Source organism: Neoarius graeffei, chromosome 25, assembly GCF_027579695.1.
Source record: "Neoarius graeffei isolate fNeoGra1 chromosome 25, fNeoGra1.pri, whole genome shotgun sequence".
NCBI lineage: Eukaryota > Metazoa > Chordata > Actinopteri > Siluriformes > Ariidae > Neoarius > Neoarius graeffei.
The window spans coordinates 17,091,875-17,110,917 of NC_083593.1; the positions used below are offsets into that span (position 1 = coordinate 17,091,875).

A 19,043-nucleotide genomic window follows, 5' to 3' on the forward strand; every position below is an offset into this window, starting at 1 on the left:
CCACCGTGCCACCTACCTTATACATATCTCATCTCATTATCTCTAGCCACTTGATCCTGTTCTACAGGGTCGCAGGCAAGCTGGAGCCTATCCCAGCTGACTATGGGCGAAAGGCGGGGTACACCCTGGACAAGTCGCCAGGTCATCACAGGGCTGACACATAGACACAGACAACCATTCACACTCACACCTACGGTCAATTTAGTGTCACCAGTTAACCTAACCTGCATGTCTTTGGACTGTGGGGGAAACCGGAGCACCCGGAGGAAACCCGCGCGGACACGGGGAGAACATGCAAACTCTGCACAGAAAGGCCCTCGCCGGCCACGGGGTTCGAACCTGGACCTTCTTGCTGTGAGGCGACAGCGCTAACCACTACACCACCGTGCCGCCATACATATTTTTACTATCTCTTTCTGTAGGTAAATGAGGATAAATGAACTTCAGTTGAGCCCATATGATAATATACATCAATGGCAACAATGTTATTTATTTAACATTAATTCCAACAAGTTCATTTACAGTATAAGCTTGAAATTAAGCATACTTAAAACAATCAGCATGTGTGAAACAATTGTATGTCATCACTATAAATTTCCTGTAGAAACTCCAGAAATTTTTGCCAGGAGTGAGAGAACCTAAAAAGTATGCTTGCTTATTATACAGACTACAGAAGATTAGGCTTGTCAAGAATACATAATTTTTGTAACTCAAACTTTCTGCCAAAAACATTTTTCATCCTGACCACAAAACATTTGAAACATACACAAAGAGACAAAACAGTTAGCATACAGTTTTAATTGAGTACATTTTATACATCTGTCACAATGGGTATAAAAATGTGTATCTACAGAAAAGAAAACACTTGAAAAGCAGAACCTGTTGTGAGAGCCAACACCACCACAGTAAGTGTTTGATGCGTTTGGGTTTTTGTTAATTATTAATCAAGAAAGAAAGAAATTATACCTCAGTTTATAATAATATTGCACTATAGGGTGCCTTAATAATGGTATATGTTCTGTGCAATGTTTATTTGGAGACAATACTGGATACATACAGCTACATATAGAAAATGCATTGCATATTTATGACAACCCATGGTTACAAATATCTATCTATTGACTAGGACCATATTTACATGCTTTACAGCAAATAACTGATTCACAAATTGTATAAAACTTTTATTTTGTAATTGGTAGCAATTTAGATTTTTTTTAATTATATACTGTAGCAATGGTTCATCAGGTCATTCAATATCAAATACTTACTGACCTTTCTGCATTCCTGTGCAGCTACAGTATGGCAACTCCAGATATTAACCAAGAGCCAGAGGTGGACAGTAACGAAGTACATTTACTTGAGTACTGTACTTAAGTACACTTTTTAAGTATCTGTACTTTACTTAAGGGTTTTTTTTTCTGGAAACTTATGACTTTAACTTCACTACATTTGAAAAACAAATATCATACTTTTTACTTCACTACATTTTGATCAAGGTCCTTGTTACTCATTACTATGAAGCAGCTTTGAAACTGGATGTTTTTTTCTTTTCTTTTCTAAAACACGATTGTTTATTTCACAGGTGACACTGAGACAGCCCATCAGTAATCATTTCACGTCATTTCACGTCCATAGACTGTATAAAATCAAGTTCAATGATTTCTCAGCAGTGTTATTTGAACTCGATCAGTTGATGGCAAAATGGAAGGAGGAGGTTCTTCTGGGGAATGCACATGGCCATACCTAGAACCCATGTTTCAGTTTTCTGAAAGGATTAAAGATTCATTTCATTTTAAATGTTTGCTTTGTTTACCTAAAACGAACCACATCACGGCCTACAAAAACTCGCCGTCCAACCTGCGGTAGCATATTGAGGTATGTAAACATTTTATTCCAAGAGAAAGCTTGCAATGAAGTAGTCAATGCTTTTAGAGCTAGCGATAATGTTACAATAGGCATGCAGTCTGGTTAGTCAATTGACTTTCTGTGGATTTGCCTGCCAACTTGCCATAGCCTTGTCCACAACTAACGTTAACACATAGCTTGTTAACTTGGACACTGTTAGTTAGCATGTAAAAACGGAGTTACGCTAACATAAATAACATTACCTTATCTGAAATCCTTTCAGAAATATGTTTTAGCATAATCTTGCCAAATAAGCAATGTAGAAATCTTTTCTAGTAACGTTAGCTATCCAATATGATTTTGAGCTTGAAAAGAGTTTGCTAGCATGTCAGGTGGAGCTTCACTGACTAGCTAGCTTAACGTTAAACCACCATGATGCACAGGATGCATTCATTTTGTGAATTCACAAAACAATCCAGTCGGTTGCTTCAGAGGCATAAGCGTTGTGTCAATAATACAACGTGTTGACAGAAAATGTACTTTTAATATTTAAGTATTTTTAAAAGCCAGCACTTCAGTACTCTAACTTAAGTAAAAATTTGACTGGACAATTTTCACTTGTATCGGAGTAACATTTGACCAGTGGAATCTGTACTTTCACTTAAGTAATGAAGTTGGGTACTTTGTCCACCTCTGCCAAGAGCACACAGTCATCCTGTGAGAGCCTTCCCTCTTTCACATTCCAACTGTCAGTGCATGATGCTAACTCTAACACTATGTACTGGTGCTAGAGTTTGGGTAGTAATTTATCTAGACGACATTGTGGTGCATGGCCCAACACCTACCCTACATAATAAATGCCTGCACCATGTCATAGGCATACTTGTGAAAGACAAATTCACACTCAATGAGGAAAGTGTGTTCTTTGTGGCTCCAACAGATTCCCACAGGATTTTACCCAATGTATGAGGGTCTTAGCGCCCTGCAAGCAAACGTGAAGCAGTGCTACACCTCCCTAAGCTCATGCCCAGATAACTTGCATCATTCCTTTGTATGACAACATATTACCATTGCACATTACACCACCACTTATCCAGTACTCTACCACAACAGCTCCTTTATTTGAACTAATCAGAAGGAAACTTATGTGCATATGTATGCATGTACCGTATGTATATATACATTTAAAATATACATATGAGCACAGAGTCTCCCCAGGAGCTTAATAATAACATAACACTGTTGCATGGGTTTGACATCATCAACCATACTGAAATATTTGGACCCAAACAAACCAGGCTATTTATGTTAATTTTGATACTGTGCTGAGTGATATCATAAATAATGTATAAATTTACCACTTTATTTTGGGGCTGCAAGATTCTAGGTGAAATAGGAATCACTTTTTTTTTCAATATTAAATATTACAATTTATGACCAATTTTTCCAGTACTGATTTTTTTTCTTTTCTATTTTTCTTCTGTGGACTCACTACACAGGTAGAGGGGTGTGGGGGTGTGTGTGTGTGTTAAAATGACTATGGTCATTGGTCACATCAAATGAGAGGGAACAGTGGCACAATGCTGTTCTTTAATTAAATTGCACTGAGGAATTAAAAATTGTAGAAGAAACTATTAGATGTTTCTTTTGATATTGCAAGCAAACACACCATTGTGTGATTCAGACAGTGACAGAATGCCAAGAGTACGAAATGTAAAATTTCATTTATCGGAAACCATACCAGCACAAAACAACACAATAACTTTCATTATTGCTATTCATACTATTCGTATAAGGTGACAACAGATGTATGAAAGTCTTTGTTCCACATTGTATACAATTTTAATATCTAATATACCATCTTTTTATATTCATATGAATACTGGTGTATATTGATATTTAATCTGATATATACTTTCCCAGTGCTTGAATTAATCAAATGACCATACATAGCCAGTAATACACATATATTGTGATGAATGCATAATAACATTTCTGAAAAGTTATTGATGCTTTCATACTTGCTATATGGGCTGTAACTCTTCTTTATATGCCACCTTTTTTTTTCTTTTTTCCTTTTTTTTAGTCCATGCACAGTGGCAGTTTCCATATAGAGCCATAAGTCCAGGCTGTTATTGCAGTTTATACTAATCTTCTTCAGACATAGACAGGCTGTGCTGGTTACTGTGTGAGCACTGAACTCCAAATGACTGTCTGTCCCCAAGTTTGCTGATCTCCCTATGACTGCCAAAGGAATAGGAGTCTTTCCAGACATGAAGCCTTTCTTCCCTATGACTAGAGTGATAGCAGGAAGCATTGGCAATCCCCTCGTTATAGCCCCCTTGGGAAAGACTCTCCTCATCCTGGCACTCCTCACACACTGGGACAGGGCACTTCTCCCTAGATAAGGAAGAATAGACATCTCTGTGGCCTTCATACCTATGTAAGGGATAACTGGTATCCAGGGAGTGCGTACTGCCACTTAGAAGGACGCTGCCACTCAGTTGTGTAGGAGTAAGGGCGAGAGGAGCTGGTGGAGGAGTACGAGTAGGAGAATGCGGTCTGTTAGTGGATTCCAGGTCTGTCAGTAAGGTGTCAGGAATCCAATCTGTAGCCTCCCAACAGTATGCTGCAGGACAGAGAAAGACTCTTATGATCAAAACATTTAATTACACTATATGGCCAAACAGTTGTGGATACCTGATAATCACAACCATATGTTGTTCTTCCCTTAAAACTGTTGCCACAAAGTTGGAGGCACCCAATTTAAAAAAAAAAAAAGCTGTAGCATTACAATGTCCCTTCAGTGGAACTAAGGGGCCCAACCATGTTTCAGCATGACAATTCCTATGCACAACCCAAGCTCCATAAAGACATGGTTTGCCAAGGTTGCTGTAGAAGAACTCAAGTGGCCTGCAGAGAACCCTGACCTCAACCCCAGTACACTTGGGATGAACTGGAACACAGACTGAGCCTTCGACCCGACATCAGTGCCTGACCTTGTTAATGCTCTTGTGGCTGTATGAGCACAAATCCCTACAGCCACTATCCAAAAGGCTTCCCAGAAATGTAGAGGTTATTATAACAGCAAAACAGGGTAAATCTGGAATGGGATGTTTAAAAAGCACATATGGGTGTGATGGTCAAGTGTCCACAAACTTTCAGGCATGTAGTGTATCTACTGAGCTTCAAGTTCTTCATCACATGTTGCAAAACATTTTTAAAGTTTAGATTCAAGGCCCAACAGACTTACTTGATATACTAACTCAATAAAGGTTTTTATACGTCCAGTCATTAAGAAGTGGTTGATTTAATATCTCTGTGGTATACTTTGTGGTTAAAAAAAAGGTTTATTTGTTTACTGGTGACCATTAACAAAGCCACTAGAGTATTTGTAACTTGATCACTGCTCTTGAACATTCAGTATCAGCATGAACAAACCATAAAACTGATGTAAACAAAAGTAATGCAACTAAAATGTTTATTACAAAGCAGACTGTTCTTACAATTGACAAAGAATTCTTTGATGTATTCAACGCATGTTTGATCCACTTGATTGAGATGTGGATTAACTGTAATCAAACAGAAAACAGACAAAAATGCTACAGATAACGTAATGAAATGTAAGAATGCTGTAACAAAATGATTAAAATTATAATGACCTGATAAAAATATACTTTTTTAACTGAAATTGTTTCACACACACACACACACACACACACACAAAGAGAGAGAGAAAGAGAGAACACGTTATCTATAGTACTGTGCAAAAGTCTTGGCACACTTCGGGAAATTCTATGCCTAAAAAGCTGTCTTTGAAAAATAGTGAATTGGAAAATAATTTCTGTTAGGGTTTTGCTGGGATTCGAACCTGGTTCGTTGGTGTGATAATCCAGCAAACCCCCACTAGGCCACCAGGGGGATGACTCAAATGCAGAGGCGTGAGGCGGAAGTAGAAAAAGAATCAAAAGGTTTATTTAAACTATATACACTATATACAGGGCAAAACAAAAGACAAAAAAAACCAAAGAGTATAATCCAAAAGAAAAGCAAAGTGCAAAAATTCAAAAGCTAAGAAGATCAAAAAACACAGTACAAAGGAAACTGGAGATAAACATAACAGCACAAAGACTCCGTGACAAGAGGACTGAACTCAGGGGTATAAATAGACAAACTAATTAAGGACACAGGTGAAGATAATTAGGCAATTAACACAAACACAAAACACAGGAACAGTGGCGGCCTCTAGAGGCCAAAATAAACATGACATGAAAAGGAAATAACAGCGGCCTCTAGAGGCCAAAACAGTCCTAGTCCTAACAGGACCCCCCCCTCTAGGAGCGTCTCCTGACGTTCCCAGGGCGATCCGGATGGGCCGAATGGAAGTCCCGACATAGTTCTTTATCAAGGACATCCCGAGCAGGAACCCAGCAGCGCTCCTCAGGACCATAGCCCTCCCAGTCCACCAGATATTGCAACCCGCCGCGGACCCGGCGGGAGTCAAGCAGGCGATTCACAGTGAACACAGTCTGCCCCTGGAAGATGCGGGGGGGTGGGGGGTTCCTAGGGGCAGGGGCATATGTAGACATCAGTACGGGCCGTAACAGGGAAACATGGAAAGTGGGGTTGATCCTCAGAGTCCGGGGCAACTGGAGCCGGTAGGAGACAGGGTTCACCCTGCGCACCACCTTGAAGGGGCCAATGTAGCGAGGAGCAAGCTTGCGGTTCTCCACCCGCAGTGGAAGGTCCTTAGTGGACAGCCAAACACGCTGCCCAGGGCGGAAAGCGTGTGCAGGTCTTCTATGGCGGTTGGCCTGAGTCTGGTTGGTTCTGGAGGTCTGTATGAGGGTCTTCCTGACCTTGCTCCAGGTCTTGCGACACCGTCTCACATATTGGTTGACCGAGGGCACCCCCGCGTCCTCCTCCTGGTCCGGGAACAGAGGTGGCTGGAACCCGAATTGGCACTGGAATGGCGACAGCTTGGTGGCCGATGACTGCAGGGTGTTGTGGGCGTACTCCGCCCATGGCAGCCAGGTGCTCCACGATGTCGGGTTATCCATAGCCAGGCCTCGCAGGGTGGTTTCCAGGTCCTGGTTGAGCCTCTCCGTCTGACCATTGGACTGTGGGTGAAACCCAGAGGAGAGGCTGGCAGTGGCTCCGATGACCTTGCAGAACCCGTGCCACACTCGGGAGGAGAACTGGGGCCCTCGGTCTGAGACGATGTCCTGTGGAAGACCAAAGACTCGGAAGACATGATTAAACAAAAGTTTCGCAGTTTCAAGAGCAGAGGGGAGTTTGCACAGTGGTATGAAGCGGCAGGCCTTGGAGAATCTGTCAACTAAGACCAAAATGACCGTGTTACCTTGTGACTCAGGGAGACCCGTGATAAAGTCGACTGCCACGTGGGACCAGGGACGCCGGGGAATGGTCAGAGGATGCAGGAGACCCTGGGGACGCTGTCGTGGGTTCTTGGTTCTGGTGCAAACCTCACAGGACAGGACAAATGACCTTACTTCCTTCTCCATGTTAGGCCACCAGAAGCGTCTTTTCAGGAAGTCCAGGGTCCTCCGAGCTCCCGGGTGGGCGGTGAGAGGGGAAGAGTGACCCCACTGGAGAACCTTGGCCCGGGCTTGATGTGGGACGTACAAGAGGCCTGGTGGCCCCGTCCCAGGACCGGGGTCCTGGCGTTGGGCTCGTCGGACAGCCTCCTCAATACCCCAGCGGACAGGGGCCACAATCCGGGACACAGGGATAATAGGCCCGACTTCATTCTCCCTGTTAGTGGCAGAGAACAGTCTGGACAGTGCGTCAGGTTTGGTGTTCTTGGAGCCGGGGCGGTATGAGAGGGTGAAGTCAAACCGACTGAAAAACAGGGCCCACCTAGCCTGTCGAGGGTTCAGTCTCTTGGCTTGCTGGAGGTACTCCAGGTTCTTGTGGTCAGTCCAAACCAGGAATGGATGTTGTGCTCCCTCCAGCCAGTGCCTCCACTCCTCAAGGGCCAGTTTGACCGCTAGCAGTTCTCGATCCCCCACATCGTACCGGGACTCAGCAGGACTCAGGCGGTGAGAGAAGTAAGCGCAGGGGTGCAGCTTTCCTTCCGAACGTTGAGAGAGCACCGCGCCGACACCACTGTCCGAGGCGTCCACCTCCACGATGAATGGTTGGGAGGTGTCCGGGAGAACCAGAATGGGTGCCGTGCAGAAGCGGTCCTTGAGGTCTTTGAACGCCTTTTCTGCCTGAGGAGACCAGCCATAAGATCCACCTGTCCCTTTGGTGAGGTCTGACATGGGTGCTGCCACAGAACTGAAGTTCCTGATGAACTTGCGGTAGAAGTTAGCGAATCCTAAGAACCGCTGAACCTCCTTAACGGACTTGGGAGTAGGCCAATCCCGGACGGCCAGGGTCTTGGCAGGGTCCATTTGGAGTTGGCCTGTCCGTACAATAAATCCCAGAAAGGAGACCTCGGGAACATGAAATTCGCATTTCTGGGCCTTGGCGAACAGATTGTTCTGTAGCAGCCTCTGGAGAACCTGGCGGACATGGTGGCGGTGCTCCTGCACGGTCTTGGAAAAGATAAGGATGTCGTCGAGGTAGACAAAAACGTATAGGTTAATCATGTCCCTTAAGACGTCGTTGATTAGGGCCTGAAAAACAGCTGGTGCGTTGGTGAGTCCGAAGGGCATCACCTGGTATTCGTAGTGCCCAGACGGGGTGTTAAAGGCAGTCTTCCACTCGTCTCCCTGTCGGATACGGATGAGGTGGTATGCGTTCCGTAGGTCCAACTTGGTGAAGACGGTGGCGCCTTGGAGCAGGTCGAAAGCTGTGGACATCAGCGGAAGGGGATATCGGTTGCGCACAGTGATCTTATTCAGGCCCCTGTAATCAATACATGGTCGGAGCCCCCCATCCTTCTTGCCGACAAAGAAGAAGCCGGCTCCAGCAGGTGAAGTGGAGGGTCGAATAAACCCAGAGACCAGGGCATCTTTGAGGTATTCCTCCATGGCCTTGCGTTCTGGCTGAGAGAGTGAAAACAGTCTGCCACGAGGAGGGGTAGTCCCAGGGAGCAAGTCGATGGCACAGTCGTAGGCCCGGTGCGGAGGAAGAACGGCGGCCCTGCTCTTGCTGAATACCTCCTTGAGATCCCAGTACTCTGTGGGAACTTGAGATAACTCGGTGAGATCAGGGGGCTCGGCAGGAGACACAGGAGAGCTAGAGAGCAGACAAGAGGCATGGCATGCAGGGCCCCATTCCACAACCTGGCTTGTTACCCAGTCTATGCGAGGGTTGTGGCGAGTAAGCCAAGGAAGGCCTAGAATAACTGGGAACTCAGGTGAAGGAATCAGGTGCAGGGATATTTCTTCCTTGTGACCTTGAGACTGGAGGAAGACTGGAGAAGTAACTTGAGTGACTCTTCCATCACCTAACGCTTGGCCATCAAGGGCAGACACAGACAGAGGGACTTCAAGAGGTGCAGTCGGAATATTGATGCTTTGGGCGAAGTGAATATCCATAAAGTTCCCAGCTGCCCCTGAGTCTATCAAAGCTTGACAAGAGTGGACAGACTCACCCCAGGAGATGGAGACCGGGATGTAGATTCCTTGGCCAGGGAGTCCGGGAGAGAGGGTAGGCCCCGTCACAACCCTCCCTCGGCTGGACGGGGCGGTCCTTTTCCCAAGAGTTCGGGACATGATGCTCGGAAGTGACCAGGCTTGCCACAGTAGATGCAGCACTTGTCCCTCCTTCTGCGCTCCCTCTCAGATGCAGAGAGGCGAGTACGACCCACTTGCATGGGTTCTGGACAGTCACTGAAGGAGGTAGACGGTCTCCAGGTAGAGGTAGGGAGGCTGGGGGGGCTCAAGGCTTGGTGGCGTTCTCTCATCCTGTTGTCCAGACGAATAGCATGTGAGATGAGGGTTTCGAGGTCACTTGGGCATCCAATAGAGGCCAGACCGTCCTTGATGGGGTCAGACAGACCATGGTGGAAGGCTGACACCAGGGCAGTCTCGTTCCATCCACTTACTGCTGCGAGTGTTCGGAACGAGATGGCGTAATCTGCGACGCTTCCTCCTTGCCGGATGGACATGAGCTTTCGGGCTGCGTCGGTACTGATGTCTGCCTGATCGAAGACCCGAAGCATCTCTTCAGAAAACAGCTGGAAATCAAAGCACTCAGGTCCCTGTCTTTGCCAGATAGCAGTAGCCCAGGCTCGCGCCTTACCAGCTAATAAGGTGATCACAAAGGCAATCTTGCGGCGATCCGTAGTGTAGGTGGTAGGCTGAAGCTCAAAGGTGAGTTGACACTGGGTAAGGAACTCTCGGCACTCACTGTGCTTGCCGTCATACCTCTGTGGTGCAGGAAGGCTGGGTTCGCGAGGTGAAGAAGGCAGCATTGCAGGAGGCACTGGAGCAGGAGTGGGAGCTGGATCAGGAGCAGGAACTGGATCAGGAGCAGGAGATGCAGGCAGAGATGTCAGCTGTGCCAGGGTTTTCCCAATTTGCTGAAGCAGTTCCTCGTGGCGAGCGAGGGCCTCACGTTGGCTGGTGAGCGTACGTCCATGAGCGTCCATGGTCGCTCCGAAGCGTGTCAAAGCTGCCATAATTCCCTGAAGATTGGCCGGGTAGACAGTTGAAGCAGCCTCTGCTGAGTCGGTCATGACGGAGTCTTTCTGTTAGGGTTTTGCTGGGATTCGAACCTGGTTCGTTGGTGTGATAATCCAGCAAACCCCCACTAGGCCACCAGGGGGATGACTCAAATGCAGAGGCGTGAGGCGGAAGTAGAAAAAGAATCAAAAGGTTTATTTAAACTATATACACTATATACAGGGCAAAACAAAAGACAAAAAAAACCAAAGAGTATAATCCAAAAGAAAAGCAAAGTGCAAAAATTCAAAAGCTAAGAAGATCAAAAAACACAGTACAAAGGAAACTGGAGATAAACATAACAGCACAAAGACTCCGTGACAAGAGGACTGAACTCAGGGGTATAAATAGACAAACTAATTAAGGACACAGGTGAAGATAATTAGGCAATTAACACAAACACAAAACACAGGAACAGTGGCGGCCTCTAGAGGCCAAAATAAACATGACATGAAAAGGAAATAACAGCGGCCTCTAGAGGCCAAAACAGTCCTAGTCCTAACAATTTCGACATTGAGCGGCTACTACAACCAAACACTATGGAATTTTCTAAGGAAATCTGAGGCTAGGTTGTTCCAGGCTTGTTGAAGACTCACTACAGTTCTTCAGTCTCTCCTGGGAAAATCTCAGAACTGTCTTGGATTTTTTTTTTAATCCTTCAGAGCAGGGGTATACTGGTTTATTTCCCTCTGCCCGTCCAACCGTCCGTCCGTATCTCTGTATTTCTGAAACACCCTTTTTCTCAGCAACCACAAATCATAGCCACTTGGTACTTGGTACCAAACTTCAGCTTGAGGTTCTATACAGTGTATACCATTTTCAGGACTGTCACACATTGACTTCCTGTTTACTGACTTAATGTATTTACGAAACATATAGTGTGGATTTACAAAATTTTTGTAACATTTTTCTCAGCAACTACAAATCACACCTGCTTGATATTTGGTACCGAGCTTCAGCTTGGGGTTCTATGTTGTGTATACCATTTTTAGGTCTGTCCCACATTGACTTCCTGTTTACCGACTGAATGCATTTATGAAACATATAGTGTGGATTTACAAAATTCTCATAATACTTTTCTCAGCAACTACAAATCACAACTTCTTGATATTTGGTACTGAGCTTCAGCTTGGGGTTCTATACCATGTATACCATTTCAGGACTGTGGTACATTGACTTCCTGTTTACCAACTTAATGTATTTACAAAACATATAGCGTGGATTTACAAAATTTCCGTAACATTTTTCTCAGCAACTACAAATCACACCTGCTTGATATTTGGTACCGAGCTTCAGCTTGGGGTTCTATACTGTGTATACTATTTTCAGGTCTGTCGCACATCGACTTCCTGTTTACTGACTGAATGTATTTACATAACTGTGGCAGCGGGGGCGTGGTCAAGCACCGGTCTGTGACAGGAGGGCGGAGTCAGGGAAGGTAAGTGGCAGATTCACTTCACCTGAGAGCAATTAACCTGTGTTTGTGTGTCTTCCCAGGGACCGCGCCCTATTTAGGGAGGGAGAGCGAGAGCAGAGGAGATCTCTCCCGAACCAGACACCTGATGTGTGTGTGTGCGAGTGTCTGCGTTAAACCTATTGTGTTCCCTGAAAAGTGGAACAATAAAACTGTTTGTTGAACCTGATCTCTGTCCTGCCGTCCTCTGTGCTCCACCCTCACCTAGGGAAGGCTACAGTGGTGCCGAAACCCGGGAAATGGAGCACCAACCCAGCAGCCCCATGGAATCTTCCCCGTTCACCGACCTGGTCCACGCCCTCGCCACGGCTCAGCAAAGCCAGCACCAGGCGCTCGTCACACTCCGAAAGGAACAAGAGCGGCGCTTCGATGCCCTGGTGCTGGCCCAGCAAGAAGATCGCAAGGCGTTCCGGCGTCTCCTCGCGTCGGCGGGGCCCACCAGCGCTCCGGCCGCGGGCCCGTCTCCCCTCACCTTAACTAAGATGGGCCCGCAGGATGACCCCGAGGCTTTCTTCACGTTATTCGAGCAGGTCGCTGAAGCCTCGGGGTGGCCGATGGAGCAGCGCGCGGCGCGCCTCCTCCCCCTCCTGACGGGAGAGGCGCAGCTGGCTGCACTACAGCTCCCCGCCGATCGCCGGCTGGCCTACGCCGACCTTCGCCGGGCTGTCCTTCAGCGCGTGGGGCGCATGCCGGAGCAGCAGCGCCAGCGCTTCCGCGCGCTGCGGATGGAGGAAGTCGGCAGCCCGTTCGCGTTCGGCCAGCAGCTCCGGGACGCCTGCTGGCGGTGGCTGAGGGCCGAAGATCGCGACGCCGAGGGAATCGTCGATCAGGTGGTACTGGAACAGTTCATCGCCCGCTTACCAGCAGGAGCCGCGGAGTGGGTCCAGTGCCACCGCCCGGCGTCGCTGGATCAGGCAGTCGAGCTGGCGGAGGATCATCTGGCGGCTGTCTCGGCGGCAGGACAGCAGATGTCGACATCTCTTCTCTCCTCTTCTCTTTCTCTCTCTCTCTCCCCTCCTTCTGTGTCCCGTCCTCGCCCCATTCCCCCACCGCGGAGGCGGGGGCCGGCACCACCCCTGCCGGCCCGCCGCACCCGCGGTGCCCTCCCGTTTCTCCCTTCTGTGTCTGTCTCTCCCCCACCTCAGGTGAGTGAGCCCCAGAGCACCGGTGCAGAGGGGAAGCCCGGGCCGGTTTGCTGGCGCTGCGGGGAACCGGACCACCTTCAACAGCAGTGCACAGCAATGGAAGTGGGCGCGGTGGTTCGGATCCCCGACGCGCCAGAGGCCGCCCTCGATCGGGCCGGAGCGTATTGCATACCGGTGAGTATCCAAGGGGCTACATATCAGGCATTGGTGGATTCTGGTTGTAATCAGACCTCAATTTGCCAAAGTCTGGTTCAAAACGAGGCATTGGGGGGAGCACAAGGGGTGAAGGTTTTGTGTGTGCACGGGGATGTTCACAGCTACCCTTTGGTGTCGGTCCATATTATTTTCAGAGGGGAAAAATGTATAGTGAAGGCGGCGGTTAATCCTCGCCTTACCCACTCGTTAATTTTGGGGACTGATTGGCCGGGATTTCGGGGTTTAATGACGCGCCTAGTAGAGAGTGGGTCCTGCCAGTTGACAGGGGGAGGTCCCGGTGTCGTCTTGGCGGGAGCAGCTGTCGCGGAGCCGTCTACGTCATCTCCGCGTCAGGGTGAGGAGCCACCGGCTCCTCCTCTCTCTATTGGGGAATCCCTCATGGATTTCCCATTAGAGCAGTCGCGAGACGAGACTCTGCGGCATGCGTTTGACCAAGTGAGAGTAATCGATGGTCAAACGCTCCCGCCGAACGCCACCCCGTCCTTCCCCTACTTCGCGATTATGAAGGATAGGTTATACCGAGTGACGCAGGACACTCAAACTAAAGAGCGAGTCACGCAGCTTTTGATTCCAAAGAGCCGCCGGGAATTGGTATTCCAGGCGGCTCACTTTAATCCCATGGCTGGACACTTAGGGCAAGATAAAACACTAGCCCGAATAATGGCCCGATTCTATTGGCCGGGGATTCGCGGCGATGTCCGTAGGTGGTGTACGGCATGCCGCGAATGCCAGTTAGTAAATCCAGCGGCCATTCCAAAAGCGCCATTGCGCCCTCTACCGTTAATCGAGACCCCGTTCGAAAGAATTGGGATGGATCTCGTCGGGCCATTAGATCGGTCAGCACGAGGGTACCGCTTTATATTAGTTCTAGTGGACTATGCAACGCGATACCCGGAAGCAGTGCCTCTGCGCAATATCTCAGCACGCAGTATTGCAGAGGCACTCTTCCAGCGTCATCTCCCGAGTTGGAATCCCGAAAGAGATTCTGACTGATCAAGGCACTACGTTTATGTCACGAACACTACGCGAACTGTATGGGTTATTGGGGATTAAGCCGATCCGCACCAGTGTATATCACCCACAAACGGACGGTTTAGTAGAACGGTTCAACCGCACTCTCAAAAATATCATTAAAAAATTCGTAAGTGAGGACGCACGTAATTGGGATAAGTGGCTCGAACCCTTGCTGTTCTCAGTGCGAGAGGTCCCTCAAGCCTCCACGGGGTTCTCCCCGTTCGAATTATTATATGGGCGTAAGCCGCGCGGCATCCTGGACGTGCTGCGGGAAAATTGGGAGGAGGGACCTTCACAAAGTAAGAATGAAATTCAGTACGTTATGGACCTGCGCCCAAAACTCCACACGCTCACCCACCTAACTCAGGAGAATTTGCGGCAGGCCCAGGAACGGCAAGCCCGCCTGTACAACAAGGGTACGCGCCTTAGAGAGTTCACACCGGGAGATAAAGTACTCGTACTCTTGCCCACGTCGAGCTCCAAATTAATCGCCAAGTGGCAAGGACCCTTTGAGGTCACACGGCGAGTCGGGGACGTCGACTATGAGGTGAGGCGAACAGACAGGGGTGGGGCGCTACAGATTTACCACCTCAATCTGCTCAAACTCTGGAACGAGGAGGTCCCCGTGGCGTTGGTGTCGGTAGTTCCGGAGAAGGCGGAGCTGGGGCCGGAGGTTCAAAAAGGGAATTTGGCATCACGTACCTCTCCGGTCCCCTGTGGAGACCACCTCTCCCCGACCCAACTCACGGAGGTCGCCCAGTTGCAGGCCGAGTTTTCGGATGTGTTCTCGCCCCTGCCCGGTCGCACTAACCTCATAGAACACCACATAGAGACACCCCCGGGGGTGGTAGTGCGTAGCCGCCCTTATAGACTACCCGAACACAAAAAAAAGGTGGTTCGGGAAGAACTTCAGGCCATGCTCGAAATGGGCATCGTCGAGGAGTCCCACAGCGACTGGAGCAGCCCGGTAGTCTTGGTTCCCAAGGCCGACGGCTCGGTCCGGTTCTGTGTGGACTATAGAAAAGTCAACGCAGTGTCTAAATTCGACGCGTACCCAATGCCTCGTATTGATGAGCTGCTCGATCGACTAGGCACGGCTCGCTTTTACTCGACACTGGATTTAACGAAGGGATATTGGCAGATCCCCTTGACTCCATTATCCCGGGAGAAAACGGCCTTTTCCACACCGTTCGGCTTACACCAGTTCGTCACACTTCCGTTAGGGCTGTTTGGGGCGCCCGCTACGTTTCAGCGGCTGATGGACCGGGTCCTCCGGCCCCACGCCACCTATGCGGCCGCCTACCTGGACGACATTATCGTTTATAGTAACGACTGGCAGCGGCACCTGCAACACCTGAGGGCCGTCCTTAGGTCGCTGAGACGGGCGGGACTCACGGCCAACCCAAAGAAGTGTGCGATTGGGCGGGTGGAAGTACGGTATCTGGGCTTCCACTTGGGCAACGGGCAGGTGCGTCCCCAAATTAATAAGACAGCAGCGATTGCGGCCTGCCCGAGGCCCAAGACCAAAAAGGGGGTGAGACAGTTCCTGGGGCTGGCTGGCTACTATCGTAGGTTTATACCTAATTATTCGGACGTCACCAGCCCGCTGACTGACCTCACTAAAAAGGGGGCGCCAGATCCGGTCCAGTGGACGGAGCAGTGCCAGCGGGCTTTCTCTGAGGTAAAGGCTGCACTGTGTGGGGGGCCACTTTTACACTCCCCTGACTTCTCTCTCCCTTTTATGTTACAGACAGATGCGTCGGACAGAGGGCTGGGGGCCATTTTGTCCCAGCAGGTGGAGGGGGAGGATCGCCCGGTCCTATACATCAGCCGGAAGCTGTCAGTGCGTGAGGGGCGCTACAGCACGATTGAGAAGGAGTGCCTGGCGATCAAATGGGCGGTCCTCGCCCTCCGGTACTACCTGCTGGGGCGCTCTTTCACCCTCTGTTCGGACCACGCGCCCCTCCAGTGGCTCCACCGCATGAAAGATGCCAACGCGCGGATCACCCGTTGGTATCTGGCGCTCCAACCCTTTAATTTCAAGGTGGTCCACAGGCCGGGGGCGCAGATGGTCGTGGCGGACTTCCTCTCCCGTCAAGGGGGGGGGGGAGTCGGCTGCGGGCCGGACGGCTGCCCGGCCTGAGTCGGGCGGTGGGGGTATGTGGCAGCGGGGGTGTGGTCAAGCACCGGTCTGTGACAGGAGGGCGGAGTCAGGGAAGGTAAGTGGCAGATTCACTTCACCTGAGAGCAATTAACCTGTGTTTGTGTGTCTTCCCAGGGACCGCGCCCTATTTAGGGAGGGAGAGCGAGAGCAGAGGAGATCTCTCCCGAACCAGACACCTGATGTGTGTGTGTGCGAGTGTCTGCGTTAAACCCATTGTGTTCCCTGAAAAGTGGAACAATAAAACTGTTTGTTGAACCTGATCTCTGTCCTGCCGTCCTCTGTGCTCCACCCTCACCTAGGGAAGGCTACAATAACATATAGCGTGGACTTACAAAATATTCGTAACACTTCTCTCAGCAACTACAAATCACAACTGCTTGATATTTGGTACTGAGCTTCAGCTTGGGGTTCTATACCCATCCCAAAGCGCTCAGCAGTCACATGCTTGAATGATTATCGGCCTGTTGCACTAACACCGATAATCATGAAATGCTTCAAAAGACTGGTGATGAATGACCTCAAAGCCTCCATCCCTGCTGACCTGGACCAGTACCAGTTTGCCTACAAAACCAACAGGTGCACTGAGGACACCATCTCTATCATGCTCCACACTGTATTGACTCACCTGGAGAACCCTGACACCTATGTGAGGATACTGTTTGTTGACTTCAGCTCGGCCTTCAACACTGTCAATCTGAGCAAGCTGGTCAACAAGCTGCTGTCTCTGGGCTTGGACCACAGCATGTGAGACTTGGAGACCTCATCTCATCCAACATCATCTTAAACACTGGCACCCCCCAAGGCTGTGTTCTTAGTCCACTCCTTTACTCACTCTTCACACAGGACTGTTCTCCCATTCATAACTCAAACCAAATATACAAGTTTGTAGATGACACAGCTGTGGTGGGGTTGATAACCAACAGCGATGAGGCAGCCTACAGAGAGGAAGTTCAGGCCCTCACATCTTGGTGTCAGAACAATGACTTGCTCCTCAACACCAACAAAACAAAGGAGCTTGTCATTGACTTCAGAAAACGACCGGATAAAACAAAGCCTGGTGATCTCTGGAGAGGAGGTGGAACAGGTGGGGAGCTTCAAGTACCTTGGTGTTCACCTCTTAGAGGACCTGACATGGGGAGTGAACACCAGAGAGGTGGTTAAAAAGGCCCAGCAGAGACTCTTCTTCCTGTGATCCCTGAGGAAAACTGGGCTCTCACAGAAGCTCCTCACCAACTTCTACCAGTGCACCATACAAAGTGTTCTGAGCTATGGCTGCATAGTGTGGTTCTCCAGCTTCACCTCAGAGGAGAGGAAAGATCTGCAGTGGATCATCAGAACTGCATCTAAAATCATTGGTACCCCTCTCCAATCCCTGGAACAGATCTACTCTGCCAGGCTGAGAAACAGAGCCACAAAGATTAGAACTGGCTGCAATCACCCCGGACAATGTCTTTTTGACACCCTTCCCTCTGGCAGGCTTAGGGTCATAAAGTCAGAAACAGCAAGGCACCAAAATAGCTTCTTCCCCAGGGCTGTAAAAGTTCTGCTGGAGGCCTGACCCAGACTCACACTCTGCACCTTACTGTGTTTGGCTACATTGAATAATTACATACTGCAATTTATACTGCTGCTTATATGCCATTATGCTGCTTTTTAAAAAGTTATGTATGTATGTATGTATGTGATTGATATATATATAATTTAATTTTTATTTATTGATATGCTGCTGGCGGCACGGTGGTGTAGTGGTTAGCGCTGTCGCCTCACAGCAAGAAGGTCCTGGGTTCGAGCCCCGGGGCCGGCGAGGGCCTTTCTGTGTGGAGTTTGCATGTTCTCCCCGTGTCCGCGTGGGTTTCCTCCGGGTGCTCCGGTTTCCCCCACAGTCCAAAGACATGCAGGTTAGGTTAACTGGTGACTCTAAATTGACCGTAGGTGTGAATGTGAGTGTGAATGGTTGTCTGTGTCTATGTGTCAGCCCTGTGATGACCTGGCGACTTGTCCAGGGTGTACCCCGCCTTTCGCCCATAGTCAGCTGGGATAGGCTCCAGCTTGCCTGCGACCCTGTAGAAGGATAAAGCGGCTAGAGATAATGAGATGAGATAATATGCTGCTGTGACAAATGTAAAACATAGCAAAATACTAAATTTAGTGACCGCTGGCATCACTGGTGCTTGTGGGTCGTCTATGTCATCATCAGCTGTTGAAGCGCTTGGGCTGGCGGGAGCATTTGCTCGTTTCATAAACCAGGAGCTGGGGCGGAAACTGTATGACGTAGTGCGCGAGAGAGACTGCGCATGTGCCTGGAGCTGGGGCGGAAAGTGTATGACGGAGTGCGCGAGGGTGCGCGAGAGAGACTGCACATGTGCCTGGAGTTGGGGCGGAAACTGTTGTACGCGGGGAGAGGCGCTGCCGGGAGCTGGGGCGGAAACTGTCGTATGCTCAGCTAGCTCAGCTGGGAAACACTTGCCAGTCATAACCAGATGGTCGTAAGTCGCATAGGTCGTAAGTCAACGACTACCTGTACTTTTCTTAGCAACTACAAATAA

The 19,043-nt window shown here is 49.1% G+C and overlaps 2 protein-coding genes across 2 annotated transcripts in view; both read right to left on the reverse strand.

Moving 5' to 3' along the window:
- Positions 1–4,010, reverse strand: part of mtnr1bb (melatonin receptor 1Bb) — a 40,905-nt gene extending 36,895 nt beyond the window's left edge. The window contains exon 1 of the mRNA XM_060909619.1: positions 3,998–4,010. Coding sequence (XP_060765602.1) covers positions 3,998–4,010 — 13 coding nt within the window. The remainder of the gene's footprint in view (positions 1–3,997) is intronic.
- A 6-nt stretch (positions 4,011–4,016) lies between these two features.
- Positions 4,017–19,043, reverse strand: part of LOC132873821 (protocadherin Fat 3) — a gene marked incomplete at its 3' end in the record, with an annotated part of 161,173 nt that continues 146,146 nt past the window's right edge. Inside the window, exons 28-29 of the mRNA XM_060909620.1 lie at positions 5,352–5,417; positions 4,017–4,474 (exon numbers count right to left, since the gene is read on the reverse strand). Coding sequence (XP_060765603.1) covers positions 4,017–4,474; positions 5,352–5,417 — 524 coding nt within the window. The remainder of the gene's footprint in view (positions 4,475–5,351; positions 5,418–19,043) is intronic.